At 45.9% G+C, this 18,220-nt stretch overlaps 1 protein-coding gene across 3 annotated transcripts in view; it reads right to left on the bottom strand.

Annotated features, from left to right (window-relative positions):
• Nucleotides 1-18,220, bottom strand: part of CACNA2D2 (calcium voltage-gated channel auxiliary subunit alpha2delta 2) — a 598,918-nt gene that overhangs the window by 559,024 nt on the left and 21,674 nt on the right. For all 3 annotated transcript variants that reach the window (XM_084635197.1, XM_084635195.1, XM_084635196.1), the window contains exon 2: nucleotides 2,694-2,775. In XM_084635197.1, coding sequence (XP_084491323.1) covers nucleotides 2,694-2,774 — 81 coding nt within the window. In that variant the 5' untranslated portion in view covers nucleotide 2,775. The remainder of the gene's footprint in view (nucleotides 1-2,693; nucleotides 2,776-18,220) is intronic.

Raw genomic sequence — 18,220 nt, 5'->3', positions numbered from 1 at the left:
GCCTGCTGCGCATTCTCCTCCTCCTCATCCACAAAATCTTCCTCCGTTATGTGAGACTCCCCACCCTTGCAGGTGTCCACAGACAGCGGTGGGGTAGTGGTAGGGTCCCCTCCTAGAATGGCATGCAGCTGATCATAGAAGCGGCATGTATGGGGCTCTGACCCTGAGTGACCGTTTGCCTCCTTTGTCTTTTGGTAGGCTTGCCTCAGCTCTTTAACTTTCATGCAGCACTGCTGTGTGTCCCTGTTGTAGCCTCTCTCCAACATGCCCTGGGAGATTTTGGCAAATATATTTGCATTTCTTCTTTTTGATCAGAGTTCTGCCTGCACAGATGCATCTCCCCATAAAGCAATCAGATCCAGTGTCTCCCTTTTGGTCCATGCTGGAGCTCGTTTGCTATTCTGGGGGAACTGCATGGTCACCTGTGCTGCTGAGTTCGCCACGCTGACCAAACAGGAAATGAAATTCAAAAGTTCCCGCGGCTTTTTCTGTGTACCCGGCTAGTGCATCGGAGTTCAAAGTGCTGTCCAGAGCAGTCACAACGGAGCACTCTGGGATAGCTCACGGAGGTCAATACCGTTGATTTACGTCCACATTACCCCAAATTTGACCCAGCAAGGTCGATTTTAGCGCTACTCCCCTCGCCAGGGAGGGGTACAGAAGTCGATTGTAAGAGCCCTTTAAGTCAACGGAATGGGGTTGGTTGTGCGGACGCATTCATTTTAAAAACTGACCTAACATGGCTAAATTCGACCTAACCCCGTAGTATAGACCAGGCCTGAGTCAGTCCCAAACCAAAGTGCCTTTGTCATGTTTAGAGTGGTGTTTTGCTGGAGGTGGTGTCTTTCAGATGAGATACAAACCCAAGGGCCTGTCCAGATGGCACTTTTTGCAACAGAGGGAGCATTAGTCAGTCCCTAACTTTAAACAATGATGTGCTCCTGCTCCCTAAATATCCCCAAATGGATACAGTACTCCCTTTTCACTTCTTGTCCTAAACTGCTCTGTGCTGTTAAACAGCCGCCACACTGCATCCCAGACTGACTGGACAACAGTGCTGTATGTGTGTACAGTTTGTAAAGCTCTTTGGGATGAAAGGCAGCTAGGTTTGAATTCAATGAAGCTCTGCTGATTTGCACCAGCTAGGGATCTGCCCTCTAAAGTAAGTGTCATTCATTTTAAATTCTGCTTATGAAATCAACCCTCAAGCACCATACCAGGTCCCCCATTTGTTGATCCATAGATAACCTTGGCTATTCTTTTACGATTACAACAAGACATTCAGTCGGGTGATGTTAAAAGTTGTCAGTAGCCCACCGCTTGCTTGTACAGTCACCAGATATAGGAACAATGTACAAATTGCTCTTTCTACTTCACTAGATACCAAAGTTATTAGTCCTGTGGACTTTAAACCTGTCTGATTTCAACTGATCCTGTGCTATTCAATTACAGCTTGGGGAACCCTATGCCACAAGAATAATTAAACCGAAGGAAGTGATTACTCTTACCTGCAATTTACTGACTGGTCAATGGGAAACAAGGGCTGATAAAGCAGAACGCAACTTAATGTTTGTATTAGACAGAAGACTATTTCATTTTGGATTCCGATGCACCTATTTAACATGCATGGGAGCGAAAAGCAAAAGGAGACTAAAATTATATGAATGTGCGGTCACAGATGTGGAACTAAGCAGTGGTCCTTCCCAGGTGTTCTTCTGAAGAGCATGTTGTCCATTGTGTCTCCACACACATGCAATCAACCATATAGATGTCTAACCCTATATAGGATGTGCTGGGAGCTCAACACCAAGAGCCCAGTTCTGATCCAAGAGCTTGTCTATATGCAAAGCTGTCCCAATTTAACTAACAGCATGATTTTAAAACCTGATGTCTTTAGGATCCTTAGACTTCCAGTGTTTCAATATTTAATTCAGATTATTCCATTTAAAATAACTAATAAAGTGATGTTGGAAGTGTTAGAAAAAGGAGGGAGAGAAGGCACTGGAGGCTGAAGTCCACCCCCCCCCCATGCTGTACCGGCACTGTGGAAATAGGGCAGGCTTCCCTTTCACTACCCCAGCTCGGACTTGGAGGGATCACTTCCAGGAACGAGGAGGGAGTTCTGCTGCTACAGACCATTCAGTCCCTGGCTTCTCAGCTTAGCTCGACAACGAGAAACAGAGGGGTGAGGAAACAGGGGCCTCTACAATGGTATTTTATTTGTAAACACCTGTGTGCGGAGAAGCAGATTGTTATTTGCCAACTAAAAATCACCATGTTTCATTATGGTATTTAGGTGCAAACCAACCACTCAGATTATTCTCTGAATGCAGCCTGTTTTAAGAGTGACAATTTCAACTTACAAGGCAAATAAGAGCACTGTCTCTCCTTGGCAGCACAAACAGCTGGATTTAGTGTGTGTATGCTGTGCAGTACAGGGAAAGAACACAACGAGGTGCTGAGATAACAGTCATGTGCAACCATATAGAAACCCACGTAGATGGATACAAAACACACATGCACACTTGATAAATGCATCAAATTGACTATCAACCAGAGGCACAGGCAGCTGTAACCCTGCGCGCAGAAAGATGGTGACTTATTACAAGTGTTCACACAGGCAGCTTCTCTAGAATAGGAGAGCTGCTCAGCGCCACAAGGAAGGAAACAGAGGGCAAGAGAGAAAGGCTTACCCCTCTGAGCTGCTGGACACCACCAAATAGTCTCATCACTCCATCAATCTCCTGCTCCAGCCTCCTGGCCCAGTACTGCATCCTGCAAGAGGGGGAGGGAGAGAGAGAGTCAGAGCCCTGACGCTTAGTAGATCAGCAGGATAACTGAAGGGGGAGGGAGGAAATCGGTGCCCACAGCTAAGTTTACTGCACTCTGTTTCTGCAGTGTCAGATGTGGGCAGAATACCAAGAACATCTGCCCTTAGAGTTAAGGCTGGAGCTTCAGGACTTTTAAGTTTACACACAGAGGAAAGGGGAAGGGGTAGGTAGGCAAAACAGAAATTGCGAAGTGCCTCTTTTTGCCCTTTTACTAAGCACGAGAGACAGATAATCGTGCAATCCCAAAGGGACTATTCAAGGCCTGGGTGGTTCAGTGCTTGGCTTTTGCTATGGAGAACAGCTTATCACTCCTGCAGGGCTGTTTGGCAAGAGCACCCATAGAACCAGTTCAGGATCAGCAATGTCCTCCAGCCAGGGACTATGTCCTGTCCCAGCTAGGGAATGGACAAGAGGCTATAACAGGGCTTTCCCAACGTTAAATTTATATGACTGCAAGGCCACAAGACAACATTTGACACACTTGGGAGCCTAATATTGGATCAGGAGAATCCCAGGGCTCAACTAATAAGCAGCCCCAATATTTCTCACTCCCATAAGAAGTGGTGCTGCCAGGTCTGAGGAGATGTTATTGGCAAAGCTGCCTCTTGGGTTACTTGACCAGAATGGGATGGGAAGCTGCAGCATGGACTACACAGTGTCACTCCTATGTACAGATCACTTTACGGCAAGAGTTCCCACTGCTGTCAAGCCTGCATCTGCCCACAGCACACTCCATACTCCCTCCTCCACTTCAAAAAAAAAATTTATTTTTAGTTGTAACAACAAAAAACCCTCCTCAAATCCACATCTTTTAATCCTCTTCCGCTTTTAACAAACTTCCCTGACTTCTTTAATTCCTGGCCATGTAAATGTTAAATCTCCCACCTGGCCTGGAAAAGTGCTGCTGGCTTGTCTACATCCCAATTATTATTATTTTCAGTGCTATTCCCATGGCACCTTTTATCTCTAAGTGCTGCATCGGAAAAAGGAGCCAAAGACGAGTAGATGAAACTGAGGCCAGTTGTGGAAAGCAGGAAGCCAGCCTCACAGCAAGTAGGATCATGCAGTGGAGAGGGCAGAAAGCAATAGAGCTATCAGCCTTGGCTCATTTTAAATCCAGGAAAATTCCCCCAGATCAGGGCTTTATGCACACACGCTACAGCCCTGCTGCCACTGAACCAAACTAGCTTCTCCGCAAGGACAAGAGATGGGGAAACCCAACTTATGAGAGGATTGTAGTACTGTATTTTACAATCTAATGATGGTCAGCCTTGGGCCAGTATGTATTTCCATTAGGCACAAATTCCACTGAGGGAACCCCCCTGCCCCGACACACACAGCTTCTCTTTTAGAGCAGAAGCACCACTTGTAAACACCTGGAGTGGAGGCACCTAAGGAGGACAGGAATCTGGTCCAGCAGATACCCATATTATTCACGCAGGTGGCGCTCTTGCCAATTGTTAACGTTACACAGGAGGCTGCCAACAGAAGGCTGGTATAACTGCGCAATCCAAGCTTACAGAATTAATCATGCTGAAAACCCCATCTATGATTAAACTGGTCTAATGTTCTAAAGCAGGTGCCGCTGTGATTTTTGCCCTCAGGAGCTTGGTAGGAGGAGGAGAAGGCAGGCAGGGGAGCAGATGGGCAAGAAAGCAGCAGATACATTTTCTCTGAGAAGCAGAGAGCAGACAGCAAAGCCACCTGGACAGCTGTTTTAAAGGTGGAGGGTCACAAGTTCTAGAAGCCCTCCAAGGAGTTTACACAGCTGGTATCTTTCACTGAATTCCAGCTGCCTACAGTATCTGTCCATCCCGTCTCTCTCTAGGAACACTGGATTTGCCATATCAGATGAAACCTATAGCCCATCTAGTCCAGTATCCATTAATCCTTAATAAAAAAAGTCTCCAAGTGCCATCAAGGCACAAGATTTCAGACAGTTCTAACTATATGGAAAGTTTGACACGTCTACATTATTCTGTTAAAATCATTCAAGACATACACACACACAAAACTGACACGGGGTGCTCATTTTCTTAATTTTTAAATTAATTTTAACTCAAATTAACTAACCAAGTTACTTATATCCACAGAAAATTCATTCTGTGCCCAAACAATAAGTGCTGTCATTTTGGGGAGGACATACATAAGAAAAACAAGGTTGGAATTTTGTTTTAAGTGGAAAACTCAACTGAGCCTTACCTCTGGAGCCACAACCGGCATCTCCATACCCAAGTATCTCTGGCCTAGCCTGCACCAGTGGGTTGTCAAGTGGGACGTGTATCCCCCCAGGGGGGTTGGGGGGGGAGGGGGGTACAGCAACTTATCTAGATGTTTGCCTAGTTTTTCAACAGGCTACATAAAAAGCACTAGCAAAGTCTGTAAAAACTAAAATTTCATACAGACAAAGACTTGTTTATACTGTTTCTTAACCTGGGAGGTCACGATTTATTTTTATAATTATATGGTAAAAATGAAAAAAAGTCAGCAATTTTTCAGTAATACTATACTGCGACAGTTATATATTTGTGCCTGATTTTGTAAGCAAGTAGTTTTTAAGTGAAGTGAAACATGGGGGTATGCAAGACAAATCAGACTCCTGAAAGGGGTACATTAGTCTGGGAAGGTTGAGAACCACTGGGCTTACACTACAGAAGATTTGCCAGTATAGTTATAGCAACAAACTCTCCTAGCGTGGATGCAGCTTACTGGGGAGGGCGAGGGGGAAGAGTGTTTACGTCAGTTCTCTGAACAAAACAGGCTACACCAGCAAAATGACTTTTTTGCCAGTATAACTGAATATACTAGGGCTTCTGTCAGTATTGAATGGTCAGAGAAAAATAATCACAGTCCTACCTGACATTGCTACACCAGCAAAAGTTTGTAGTGTAGACCTGGTTTATATCTATGGATTTCTAAATGCAGTCATCACTATAACATTTGGGACCAGCGATTCTGGTGACCAGGAATGTCCAAGGCCAGGCACATCCTAGAATTTCACATCCTTCACTCACCACTTGCCATGTTCTGGGTAAGAAGGTACCATTTAAAAATATATTACTATTCTTCTATCTCAGCTGATCTCCTGTTTCTGTGATTGTCCCACTTGAAATTTTACAAAAAGGGATTAGAGTAAGGATGAAAAGGGCAAAGAAACCGATATGTCATTATGCACAGAGATTTTACTTTGAAGCAACTCTGGTATGGAAGCTGTAAGCAATAAGACATGACTGTCATTGCATCTCTAGGCCATTATTGCATGCCTCACGTGGTGTTACGGGGCTCGAGGAGCAATAATTCCTCGAAATGCTCAGCCCGGAGTGTCTTACCACTCTTGTGAAATGGCATTTATAAATAAAATATAAAGCAAACAGCAAGGCCGTTGCACTTACTGGGATACTATTGACACAGATGCATTACCAGTCACAAGGCCCCATTTGCGACCTACGCGCTAAAGCCTTTTCCTAAATTTAATTCCAGCTGCAGAAGCCTGAAGTAGCCTTCTCTTGAGAATTAATATGGGAGAGGAGGATGTCCCAAAGACAGGAGTTTTGGGTCACTACTGAGCAAGCAGCTAGATAGGCAGCTCTAGTGAAGCTATAGTGAGGCTGCTCATCGTCCCACCCTCTGCCCCCTTTAAAGACTATCTTGCGCAGCTTACCTCAGTCCCCGCTAAAAGCAAACCCTTGACCATGTGTGGCCGCAATGTGTAAATTCAAGTTCCCTTGACACTCAAAAAAAGCAAAAGGTCATTTTGTGTATTTGGTGGTTCCCCTCCCCTTCCATCTGCACAATTTATAACCTGCTGTACAATTTGTAACAAAGAATATCAAGAAATCTTTTAAAAAAGAGCAACTAAGTCCTTTGTCATGTTCTCCTCAAAGGAAGCTTTAAAAATGTTAATTGATTTCATAATCTGCATAATTAAAAAAAAAAAAAAAAAAAGAAAAAACCCTGCACTTCAAAAATATTTACTAGCACACGCATCCCGTGCTGCAGTCCAACCTGCGCCAGATGGGAGCCAGAGAAGTTTGCAGCTGCACATACATTCCTGCAGAAAGGGGGGGGATCTCTTTTCTGACTGCTCTCCTATTCTGGACATACCTGGTTTGGGCCCAGGGCAAGTTCCCCGTTTTACACAAACCAGTCCCCCGTCTCAAGGTCCCATACCTCCACGGAAGACTTTGGTTAATACGTCTGAGCTGCTGTCACCACCACCATTCCTGGGGGTGTTCGTTGGAAAGGGAATGAGAATTCCCATGGAGTCAGGGAACACCCCTTCCTTGGCCCAATGGCCCCCCCTCAATTTCTGCATGCAACAGACTGCATTCCTTAGCACTGGTCTTTTCTGCACAGCAGCCCTCAGTCACAAGCAAGCCACCGAGCCAGGTCAATTCCATTTGTTAGTGGTCTCAAGAATGTCAAAGGACAAGGGGGAAAACAACTTGCTGAGAGGATAAACTTGCTGCTCCCCTAGGACTCAATGGATTATACAGAAAGCGTTCTGTACAAGCGTGCACACTTAATGCTGTGTGTTCAGCCAAGAATGCTTCACTCTGATTCCTGTGTTTTGGTTCAATGCCCAAATATCACTATTTAATAAGGTTATTAATTATAGTGTCGTCTAATTTTTGCTGTGCAGGAACTTTCCCTTTTAATTGTCTTATTCTTCAAAATGCTTAATTCTCTAACTACCATCACATACGTGTGCATTCTTCATTTCTTATATATCTGAAAAGGGAAGCCCTATATAAGCCAATATTTACCGGCCAAAAAAAAAAAAACACACGACCCAACCTTTGTTGTTGTTGAACAGGACTTCTGGAGAGTACTGGCTTGTAACAGAACAGCCACAGAAATTGCTGGCCACTCTGCCAGTCATTTTCAAACCTGCTACAGGGTCATTTTCATGACTCCCTGTTAATTTCATGTACGTGCACAGGTGTTTATCAGGAATAAGGGCGAGAAAATACCTAGACAATTCACTCACACACACACCCCCACCCACACCCCCCCCCCCCAAGATGTTACTCACCCATTATCACCCCACAATAAAGCAACTTGGAGGGGATGAAGGAGAGAGAAATTCCAGAAATCCAATGGAAGAAAGATCTATTAAGAAGACAGAATGGTTGGATAGATAGAACCCTGGACTGGGATTCCCAGGTCTTCCACTGACATGCTGTGTCACCTCGGCCATGTCACTTCCCCTCTCTGTGCCTTTGTTTTCCCCTCCCACTCAGTCTTGTCAGCTCACTGCAGCAGACAGTCTCTTAATGCATGTTTGTACAGTATCTAGCACAGAGGGGCCTTGACCTCAGTTGGGTCCTCCAGACCTCGGTGTAATAATTAATAAATAAGTAAATAAAAATCAGAGGGATAATCTGCGGAGGTGACTTTATTGGCCTGCAACCTAGACCAGGACAAATGATGTGAACAAAATGCCGCAAATACTAGATTACATTTTGTAATAAGAAAAGGAGTACTTGTGGCACCTTAGAGACTAACCAATTTATTTGAGCATAAGGATAATTCAGTAAATAAATTTAAAAAGGTTTGCAAAAACCATGCTGTCAGGGTTCCCTCCCCACTCTGAACTCTGGGTACAGACGTGGGGACCCACATGAACAACCCCCTAAGCTTATTTCTACCAGCTTCGGTTAAAAATTCCCCAAGGCTAAAACCCCTTTTGTCCTTGGACGGTATGCTGCCACCACCAAGTAATTAAACAAACATTCAGGGAGGGCCACTAGGAGCCCTATCTCCCCCAAAATATCCCCCCCAAGCCCTTACACCCCCTTTCCTGGGGAGGCCTGAGAATAATATCCTAACCAATTGGTTACAAAGTGAGCACAGATCAACCGCCGCCGCCGCCCCCGGGTCTTAGGATACTGAAAATCAATCAGGTTCTTAAGAGAAGAATTTTATTTAAAGAAAAAGGTAAAAGAATCACCTCTGTAAAACCAGGATGGAAGATAACTTTACAGGGTAACAAAAGATTCACAAACACAGATGAACTCCCTCTGGGCTTAGTTCAAAGTTACAAAAAACAGGAATAAACCTCCCTCTAGCAAACAGAAAATTCACAAGCTAAAACAAAAGAATCTAACAAGCCTTGCCTGGCTTTACTTACTATTTTTGTAATATTAGCAACTGGTTCAGGATTGGTTGGAGGAGATGGATTTCAGCCTGGCCCCTCTCAGTCCCAGGAGAGAGAACACCCAACAAAAAGCACAAACAAAGCCTCCCCCTCCCCAGGTTTGAAAGTATCTTCTTTCCCCATTGGTCCTTTTGGTCAGGTGCCAACCAGGTTATTTGAACTTCTTAACCCCTTACAGGTAAGGAGGAATTCTAGGCTACCCTTAGCTGTATGATTATGACACATGCTGTTTGTAGATGTCTGGCCAATAGAAAGAGGATAAGTTAATTGGTCAAATGTAGTAAATACCATACTTAATGGTACTGCGAAGGGTCCCCGCAAGATTGATGTATCCCTTTATCAACTCACACACACTCCCACTGCCCTGGTAATAAAAACCAAACAGCAAAGCACACCACAAGAAATCTCTTTTGCAGACAGTGAGGCAGAGGGGAGGGAAATTGCAGCATGGGACTCCCCAAACCAGTCACTGTCCATCTCAGAGTGGGTTTCTTCATTACGTGACCATTCGGAAAAATGCAGCCATCACATGAAGGGCACTGGAATTTTAGCAACATTATTTTGGAACTCTTCCACCTGAGGATCCCAAAGTCCTTTTCAACCATGAAAGAACTAAGCCTCACAGACTCTCAAAGCCTGAGTCTGATGCTGTAGCAACACTGGGTTACAGCTGTTTAAGTGAGAGCAGAATCATTCTGTGGCCTGCGTTGTGCAGGAGGTCAGACTAGATGATCATAATGGTCCCTTCTGACCTTAGTACCTATGAATCTATGCAGGTGAGGTGCAAGGCAGTCATCCTCAGCCAAGGTACGGAGAAATTAAGCCAATGCCAAAACAGCAAGTCCAGCTGCCTAACTGCTAGATAAAGCTTCTTCCTCTCCCCCCCTTTCCAAAATCCTTGATCATACCTACACTAGTGTAAATCAGGAGTAACTGTACAGAAGTTGGAGTTACACCAGGTTTCTAATGTTTTAGAGTGAAACTGGAACCACGCCCTTAAACTCTTAAAGCCTCTAACAGAACTGAAGAGCTGCAAGATACTGCTTTAATAAATAAGTGAATAGGTGTCAGTTTTATAAAGCCTATTTATTGCCTGAAGGAAGTTCACCCAACAAATTCCCATCAAGCCCTCGTGACTGACAACGTCCACACATCACCATGCAATCAGCTAGGTGCACAATGGTTTACATTAATACCTCCCTCTGTGCCGCCACTATCTCGGCTGTTTCACCACTCTCTCAGCTGCTACAATGTCTTTCAGCCATGATGAGGATGGAGGGGTTGAAGAGAACCCATCCCCCGGTGTAAGGCGAGAGCTGGTCTAGCAAAGCTTCTGCGAGCAGCATGAATTATTAACTGACTTTATGATGTAACGACAGACACACTGGGTTATTTGTTTATTGTGTATAATTCATGGCTCTCTTGGGAGGCAGACAGGGAGGGGTGGAGGAGATCATTGCAGTTCTCGTTTGTTCCAGGAAAGGAATATCAGATGGAAAGCAAAGCTGCCCAAAGGAAAGCAGTCCCAGCTTCCACAAAGCAGCCCATGGGATTCCAGCACCCAGCTGGGGACCAAAGCACATGCTCCACAGCTTGGAGAACTAGCAAAGCAATCAGACCGACATAGCCAGTTGGCAAGAACTCAGATACTCTGTGTCTGGGCACTGGTGACAAAGGATGCCAGACTATTTCCTAACGATGTTCTGATCAGTGGTCAGTCCTGGGGCCACTTTTGTTTGCTGACGCCGTGGGTGCTCTGGGGCAGGAGCACCAACAGGAAAAAATTAGTGGGTGCTCTGTACACACCGGCAGCCAAACTCCCCTCAGCACCTGCCCCACGCCTCCCCCCCCTCCAAGCGCACCGCGTCCCTGCTCCTCCGCCCACCTCCCAGTGCTTCCTGCCCGGCCACTGCCAAACAGCTGTTTGGAGGCACTTAGCAAGCTCCAGGAGTGGGGGAGAAGCAGGAACGTGACGCGCTCAGGGGAGGAGGCAGGGAGGAGGTGGGGCCTGGCATTTGGGGAAGGAGTTAGAATAGGTGCAGGGAGGGGGCGGAGTTGGGATAGGAACTTTGGGAAAGGGGTTGGAATGGGGGCAGGGCAGCAGTGGGAAGGGTGGGGCAGGGGGCAGTCGGCAGTCGAGCACCCAGGGGAAAGAGGGGAAGTTGGCACCTATGCCTGGGGCATTCAACTGCCAACTAGACATCAAGCCGTTGATCGCTACCCGTTGAGCCCAACAATCTAGCCAGCTTTCTATCCACCTTATAGTCTATTCATCCAGCCCATACTTCTTTAACTGCTGGCAAGAATACTGTCAGAGACGGTAACAGAAGCTTTGCTAAAGTCAAGATATAGCTCATCCACAACTTTCCACATATCCACAGAGCCAGTAATCTCATCATAGAAGGCAATCAGGTTGGTCAGGCATGACTTGCCCTTGATAAATCCATGTTGACTGTTCCTGACCACCTTCCTCACCCCAAAGTGCTTCAAAATGGTTTCCTTGAGGAACTGCTCCATGATTTTGTCGGGGACCAAAGTGAGGCTGACCAGCCTAGTTCTCCGGGTTCTCTTTCTTCCCTTTTTTTAAAATATGGGCATTATATTCTCCCCGTTTTTACAGAGAGGGAACTCTGAGGCACAGGGGTTAAGTAACTTGCCCAAGTCGAGGGAGGTCCTGGATGATTGGAAAAAGGAAAATAATCACCTGTGTGTTATGGGGATGGCCTAGTTAATGCTGAACAGCTCTGTGACAAGGTTGTCCAACGGCTCTTCCTTTGTAAATGTCACTCAGCCAGAATCCTTAAGCAGCCCCAGAGGGAGTCTGGCAGATCAGAATCGAGGCAGGGCTGTGGTTGCATCACCTGTTTAATGCTGCTAAGGTGTTTGGGAGAAGCGGACACAACTTTACCTTTTCTCCCTGCCTTGTCCCCTTCTTCCTCTGCGTTGGCTTCACTGTGCCTAAGCTCTAAAAACATACAGGAGAGTGGCTCCTTTAAATAAAAGGCCAGCTGTAGCACTGATATAGGTCTTCCCCAGGCCTCACAAGTTAAGCTGGGTTTTGTGTTGCCACTGAAGGGAAACTAGATTGTATCCATTTGTGTTGTCGCCCTGTGGAGTGAGCCATGTGCTTGAGGTTGGGGGTCTGTGACCAGCTAATGCTTAAAATTTGGCTCCTTTCCTGCTCCTCCCCCACTCCCGGAGCTTGCTAAGTGCCACCAAACAGCTGTTCGGCGGCAGCTGGGCGGGAAGCACTGGGAGGTAGGCGGAGGAGCAGGGACGCGGCGCACTCAGATCAAGAAGAGGAGGAGGAGAAGGAGCGGGGCAGGTGCTGAGGGGAGTTTGGCTGCCGGTGGGTGCAGAGCACTCACTAATTTTTCCCCATTGGTGCTCCTGCCCCAGAGCACCCAAGGAGTCAGTGAACAAAACCAGCCCCAGGACTGACCCCTGGGGCCATAGGCTTCAGTATTGGGGCTGGTTTTGTTCAACATCTTTATTAGTGATCTGGATGATGGGATGAATTGCATCCTCAGCAAGTTTGCAGAGGACACTAAACTGGGTGGGGGAGGGGAGAGGTACATATGCTGGAGGGTAGGGATAGGGTCGAAAGTGACCTAGACAAATTGGAGGATTGGGCCAAAAAAAATCTGATGAGGTTCAACAAGGACAAGTGCAGAGTCCTGCACTGAGGAAGGAAGAATCCCATGCACCGCTACAGGCTGGGGACCGACTGGCTAAGCAGCAGATCTACAGAAAAGGACATGGGGATCACAGTGGATGAGAAGCTGCATATGAATCAGCAGTGCGCCCTTGTTGCCAAGAAGGCCAACGGCATATTGGGCCGTATTAGTAGGAGCATTGCCAGCAGATCGAGGGAAGTGATTATTCTCCTCTATTCGGCACTGGTGATGCAACACCTGGAGTACTGTCTCCAGTTTTGGTCCCCCCACTACAGAAGAGATGTTGACAAATTGGAGAGTCCAGCAGAGGGCAAAGAAAAGGATTGGGGGCTGGGGCACATGACTTATGAGGAGAGACTAAGGGAACTGGGCTTGTTTAGTCTGCAGAAGAGTGAGGGGGGGATTTGATAGCAGCCTTCAACTACCTGAAGGGGGGTTCCAGAGAGGATGGAGCTAGGTTGTTCTCAGTGGTGGCAGATGACAGAACAAGGACTAATGATCTGAAGTTGCAGTGGGGAAGGTCTAGGTTGGATATTAGGAAACACTATTTCACTAGGAGGGTGATGAGGCACTGGAATGGGTTACCTAGGGAAGTGGTGGAATCTCCATCCTTAGAGGTTTTTAAGGCCCAGCTTGACAAAGCCCTGGCTGGGATGATTTAGGTGGTGTTGGTCCTGCTTTGGGTAGGGGATTGGACTAGATGACCTCCTGGGGTCTCTTCCAACACAAATCTTCTATGATTCTATTTCCACAGAGCCAGTCAAAGGCAGAACCAGGACTAGAACCCAGGAATTCCAGACTCCCAGTTCTGTGCTCAAGCCTCAAAAGGGTACGTTTACACTGCCAGTGAAGGTGTGACTGTAGCCTGTATAGGCATACCCCTGCTAACTTTAATCTAGCAAGCACAGGTAATAACAATAGTGTAGATGTTGCAGCATGAGCTAGCAACCGGAGAATGTATCCAGTGTGCTTGTACTTGGGCAGCTCTGAAGCCCATGCTGCTACATCTACACTACTGTTATCCATGCTAGCTAGCTTAAATCTAGCACGAGTAGGCATACCTTTACTTGCAGCATAAGGAGGCAGTAATCAATTCAGAAGGAAGGATGCTCCCACAGAGAGTGACACCCCAAGGAACCTGCCATGCTTACCAACACACTCTCTCTCTCTCTCTCACACACACACACACACACACACACACACACACTAGAAACCGGAGAACCAAAGGTAATTCACATTTTTGTTTTCAATGCCAATATTCATTTATGAAATCAAAAACTCTTATTTGCAGGCAACCAAAAAGCTTGTGCAGAGAATATCCAGAGTTGTTGGGTTTTTATTTTTTTTTCCCCTAGAAGACAAAACCAGTTTTTAATGTGGCACTCTTGATGGGTCTTATGACATCATCAACCCCTTTCTATTTAGAATAATGACTTCTTCCACACGCCAAGAGATTTGAAATTACCTGTGAAATATATTTCCCTAGGCGCAGGCTCAAGAAGCATGTAAATTACCCAGGCTAATGGACTCTAGAATTCTCTCTCTCCAACATACACACTTCCACTCCCAGTTGGAAATGTTCAGATGAGATCATGGGAGACATGCTAAGGGGTAAATATTTGTGGGATGAGAGAGTTGTTGTGCTGAGGCTCCCCCAAGAGCTAGCTCTGCCTTTAGGAGCCAAGATACACAAGCCTTATACAGAGATAGCACAAGCGAGCACCTAGTAAGAAGTTGGTGCACTGTCAGCACAAAAATGTAATTTTAAAAGAGCGCTTTCTTGGGGCCATTGCCTGGCCATAATTTCCAAAGCACAAGCAGCCAAACTTACTATGGATTATGCTGGAGAATGCACCCCTTTAAATCTTCAAACACCCAATGTTATGGCACGTTGATCAATTGGCAGCAATTCCTCCAACTCTTCTCTCAACTCCTCAGAGAAACAGCCCTGTTCAAATATACATTAAGCTCCTCGCTTTGGTGCCAAGGCGCTTGCCAGAGTCTGGCCCCCAGAGTCTGGATTCCACAAGGACAATTCCCATCCACCCCAAGACAGGGAAACAGGGATTCTTCCTTAGAGGTCACTCTCCTGGCCATGTCTCTACTCTCAGAGCATCAGTATATAGAACGAGATGCACTGACACCAAGAGAAGGTGCTTCGTCCATTGAGAGGAGCAGATATCTGGGAATTATATGACTTGAGTTCTATTCCTAGATCTGCTATTGACTTACTGCCTGACCTTGTCATGTCAACTCATGCCTCTGTTTCACCTGAGCTAGTTGTTGTTCATTTTGAAGTGCAAAAGTTATTAACACACACATACTAAAAGGAAGAGTTATGTAGGGGAGGAAAAGGCATGGGGAGGGAACCAAGGATGCACACGAGCGGAGAAAGACACCTAGGTGCTCATACTTCAGCAGAGAGGGAAAAAATGAAATGGGACCTGAAAAATATAACTATACACACACACCCAAAAGGGCAGGACAGTCATAGAAATTAACTCTTTAGCTGGTGTAAATAGCTGCAGCTCCACTGGGGATCAGGCCATGCCACTAACAGAGCCTATTGCAGGCAGGGCTGACAACCAGCCACCTTTCACCAAAGTCATACAAATCACAAGAGCCCCCGAAGATCTATACTGAAAAAACAGTAGGTGGGAAAATAGGAATGGCCACAAGACAGCACAGAACAAAATGGGCCAAGTTTATCCCCCCAGGGGGATTCCACTGAAGCAAGTAGAGAAAGGCCAGGGATGAATTTGGCACAATGGTCTTTGCATGGATTTTTCAAAGTCAAGGTCAAGTTGCAAAGCATTTCCCAGGCACATCCATCCTGCTAAACCACGGATTGACAGAACCCGTGGTATCACACTGCTCATTTTCCAGAAGCATAACCAGGACAAGCAACTTGAGCATTTTCAACAAATAGGGCTATACAACATGTTGAGCCATTTTCCCCACCAACAGCTAAGATCTGCACACACTCTTCAGGGTCACGCTCAGAGTTCAAAATTAACGGTAAGCCCAGGCCACTAATCCAATCACCACACTATATACAAGTAATCAATCCTGAAATACTAAGTCCAAGTACAGTAACAGCAGAGAAAGTGGGAATAAAAGGAATGAGGCTGTGACAATGACATGTTTCATTGCTGTGACCCAAATGAGGACAGCGCTGGCTTCATTCACAAGATTGGCCAAAAATATTTAATCCAAATTCAGCAGTCAAAACATGGAATATTCTGAATTATGTATTTATTTATTGATTCATATTGCACCTCTTGCAACCTTCAAATGCTTTAGACAATTTTAAACTTTACACCTATAGATATCACCCCCAAAATGCAGCTGCCATTCTGTATACAAGAATTTTAGGACCAGGCAGTAAAGACATAGTCTGCACCCACTTAAACAGGAGCAGGAATTTAAGGAGGTAGATGAAAATTATTCAAATTAGAACTTGAGTCAGGACCTTATTTTCCATAACATCTGAGATGGCACCCCTTCAGGCACACACCAACTCCCCTTCCCCACCACCACACTAGGGTATCACACTTGTCCTCCTGAGTCAGCAATAAAGCAATTTGCTGAACCATCACCACCACTTCCTGCTTGGCTGTCTTTGGCGGGGGGGTCTCCCATCCATGTATTGCCTATGTCTAACTCTGCTTATCTTAGGAGAGGTCACAAATGCTATGTGGTATAGCTACATGAATGGGTAAATGCAGTTAGGGAAGAAAGTCAATGGGTTTTACAACCTATCATACGAAAAATATTGACTCTGGCCATGGGCACATCCATCCATCATTTAACTATGATCCCACGCAATATAAAAGGCTCACCCCCGATGAGAAGGCCACACACTCAGTTGCCTGAAAGCCACCAAACAAGTGGCATTTATTAAGTGGCTCTTTGCAGAAAACAAGCTGCTTTCAGTGCATTTAATTACATTCACAAACAGCTCGACCCGCCAGTGCAAGACTCTACTTGGAAAGATGTCAGGAAGGGGGGGGGGAGGGAGGAGGGAGACTGGGAAGGAGGAAGAGAGAAAAAAGATATTCTCACACACACCCGCATCACTATGGGCAAATCTCCATGCAGCATATTGACCCGAGTATTCATTCTGATCCCAGACAAAATAAAATTGTACCTTCTGAGGCAAATGAGGCATAAACAGGGATGTCAGAACGGTACGGTGTACAAGACAGCGCAGTGCAAGGGGAGAGGGAAAAGAAACCATTTATCTAAGCAGGCATGAGGTGAAATCAGACCCTGTGTCAGACCTTGGCTCTCAGGCATCCTTTCACAACTGGCCACAGAGTGGCATTACAGCTCCATTTCACCCTGCAGGATGCCTGGTTAAGAGAGCAAGGAAAGGCAGGTAAAAGAAACGCTGCCTCAGCTTGGACCACCTTAACCCTAAACACTACTTCACTGGGGTGAGAATGCTGCCCCAAATCCTCATCAAGACGGTAAATAAGAAGCGGAGGGGATTATATTTCTCTCCAAAGAGAAACTGGGTCAAGACAGCTCATTTCCAAGGCCACAGAGACAGCAAAAAAGAACAACATAGAGGGGCTCCACTCAGTCTTAGGGCAAGGGGAGGAAAGTTGGTGTCTGTGTCAAAAACATTTACAAGGCATCTCTGACATCAGGTCACATTTGTGGGGAGGGGATAGATAAGGCTGCCTAGGAATAAGTAGTGATGCATGGAAGCTCCATGAAAAGTATGTAAAATTAGATGTGCTTCTTTCCTTCACACCAAGATAAAAATCAAGACAGAAAAAACTACATCCTCCATCCTCTTTAAAAATGAAGGCAAAAGCCGAAGTTCATCCCAGATCTAACTCCACTGCCTTTAGCAGAGTTGCACTAAGAATAAATTTGGCCCCAAACCTTGAAAGCTCTTGGGTGGCCCTCTGCCTGCACACAACATGCTTCTACAGCAAAAAACAGCCTGGGAGACCGAAGATGGTGAATTCTGCTACACAGCAACACAGACAGGATGGTTCAACTGCAACAATAAAATCGTCCACTAATGCATGGTGTGTTTGGGGTGGGGGCAGCTTGTTTGGGGCTAAGTGTTGATTCACTCCCCCCCCCCCCCCGTGCTCGCAAAATGGCTGTCATTCTATGGCAGGCAGTGCAATGTCATTGGCTCGGTCACTGATCTACAATTATTAAGATTCTCAGGCAAAACCAAGAGAGAATAAATGAAAACTGAGAGGTATATATGTGGAGGGAAGGCACTGATTTTTATACCCAGTTTTGCAACAAGGGCTGGGTGGGAAGGGAAAGCACAGAACCCTCTCTGAAGCTGTGATACATCTCTAATGGGCTGGAGGCTCAGAGACCTCTCTTTGGCTTGCAGGCCTTGAATAATTAAATGCAGTTTCCTCCAACCTTCTTTTCCCTGCTGTGCATGACGGGCTGCAAAATGGTTTACCATTACCTTGGGAAAGGGCTTCTTGTTCCCCTGTAGAGCCCCTGCCAGAACACAGGCCTTATGCTCCCCAGTGGAAGTGCAGGTGCATTATTTAATTGTTTTTTTC

This window comes from Lepidochelys olivacea (genome assembly GCF_965140295.1).
Source record: "Lepidochelys olivacea isolate rLepOli2 genome assembly, chromosome: 7".
In the NCBI taxonomy this organism is placed as follows: domain Eukaryota; kingdom Metazoa; phylum Chordata; order Testudines; family Cheloniidae; genus Lepidochelys; species Lepidochelys olivacea.
The sequence above is the reverse complement of the archived record's forward strand: the minus strand, read 5'-3'. Positions and strand labels throughout refer to the sequence as shown.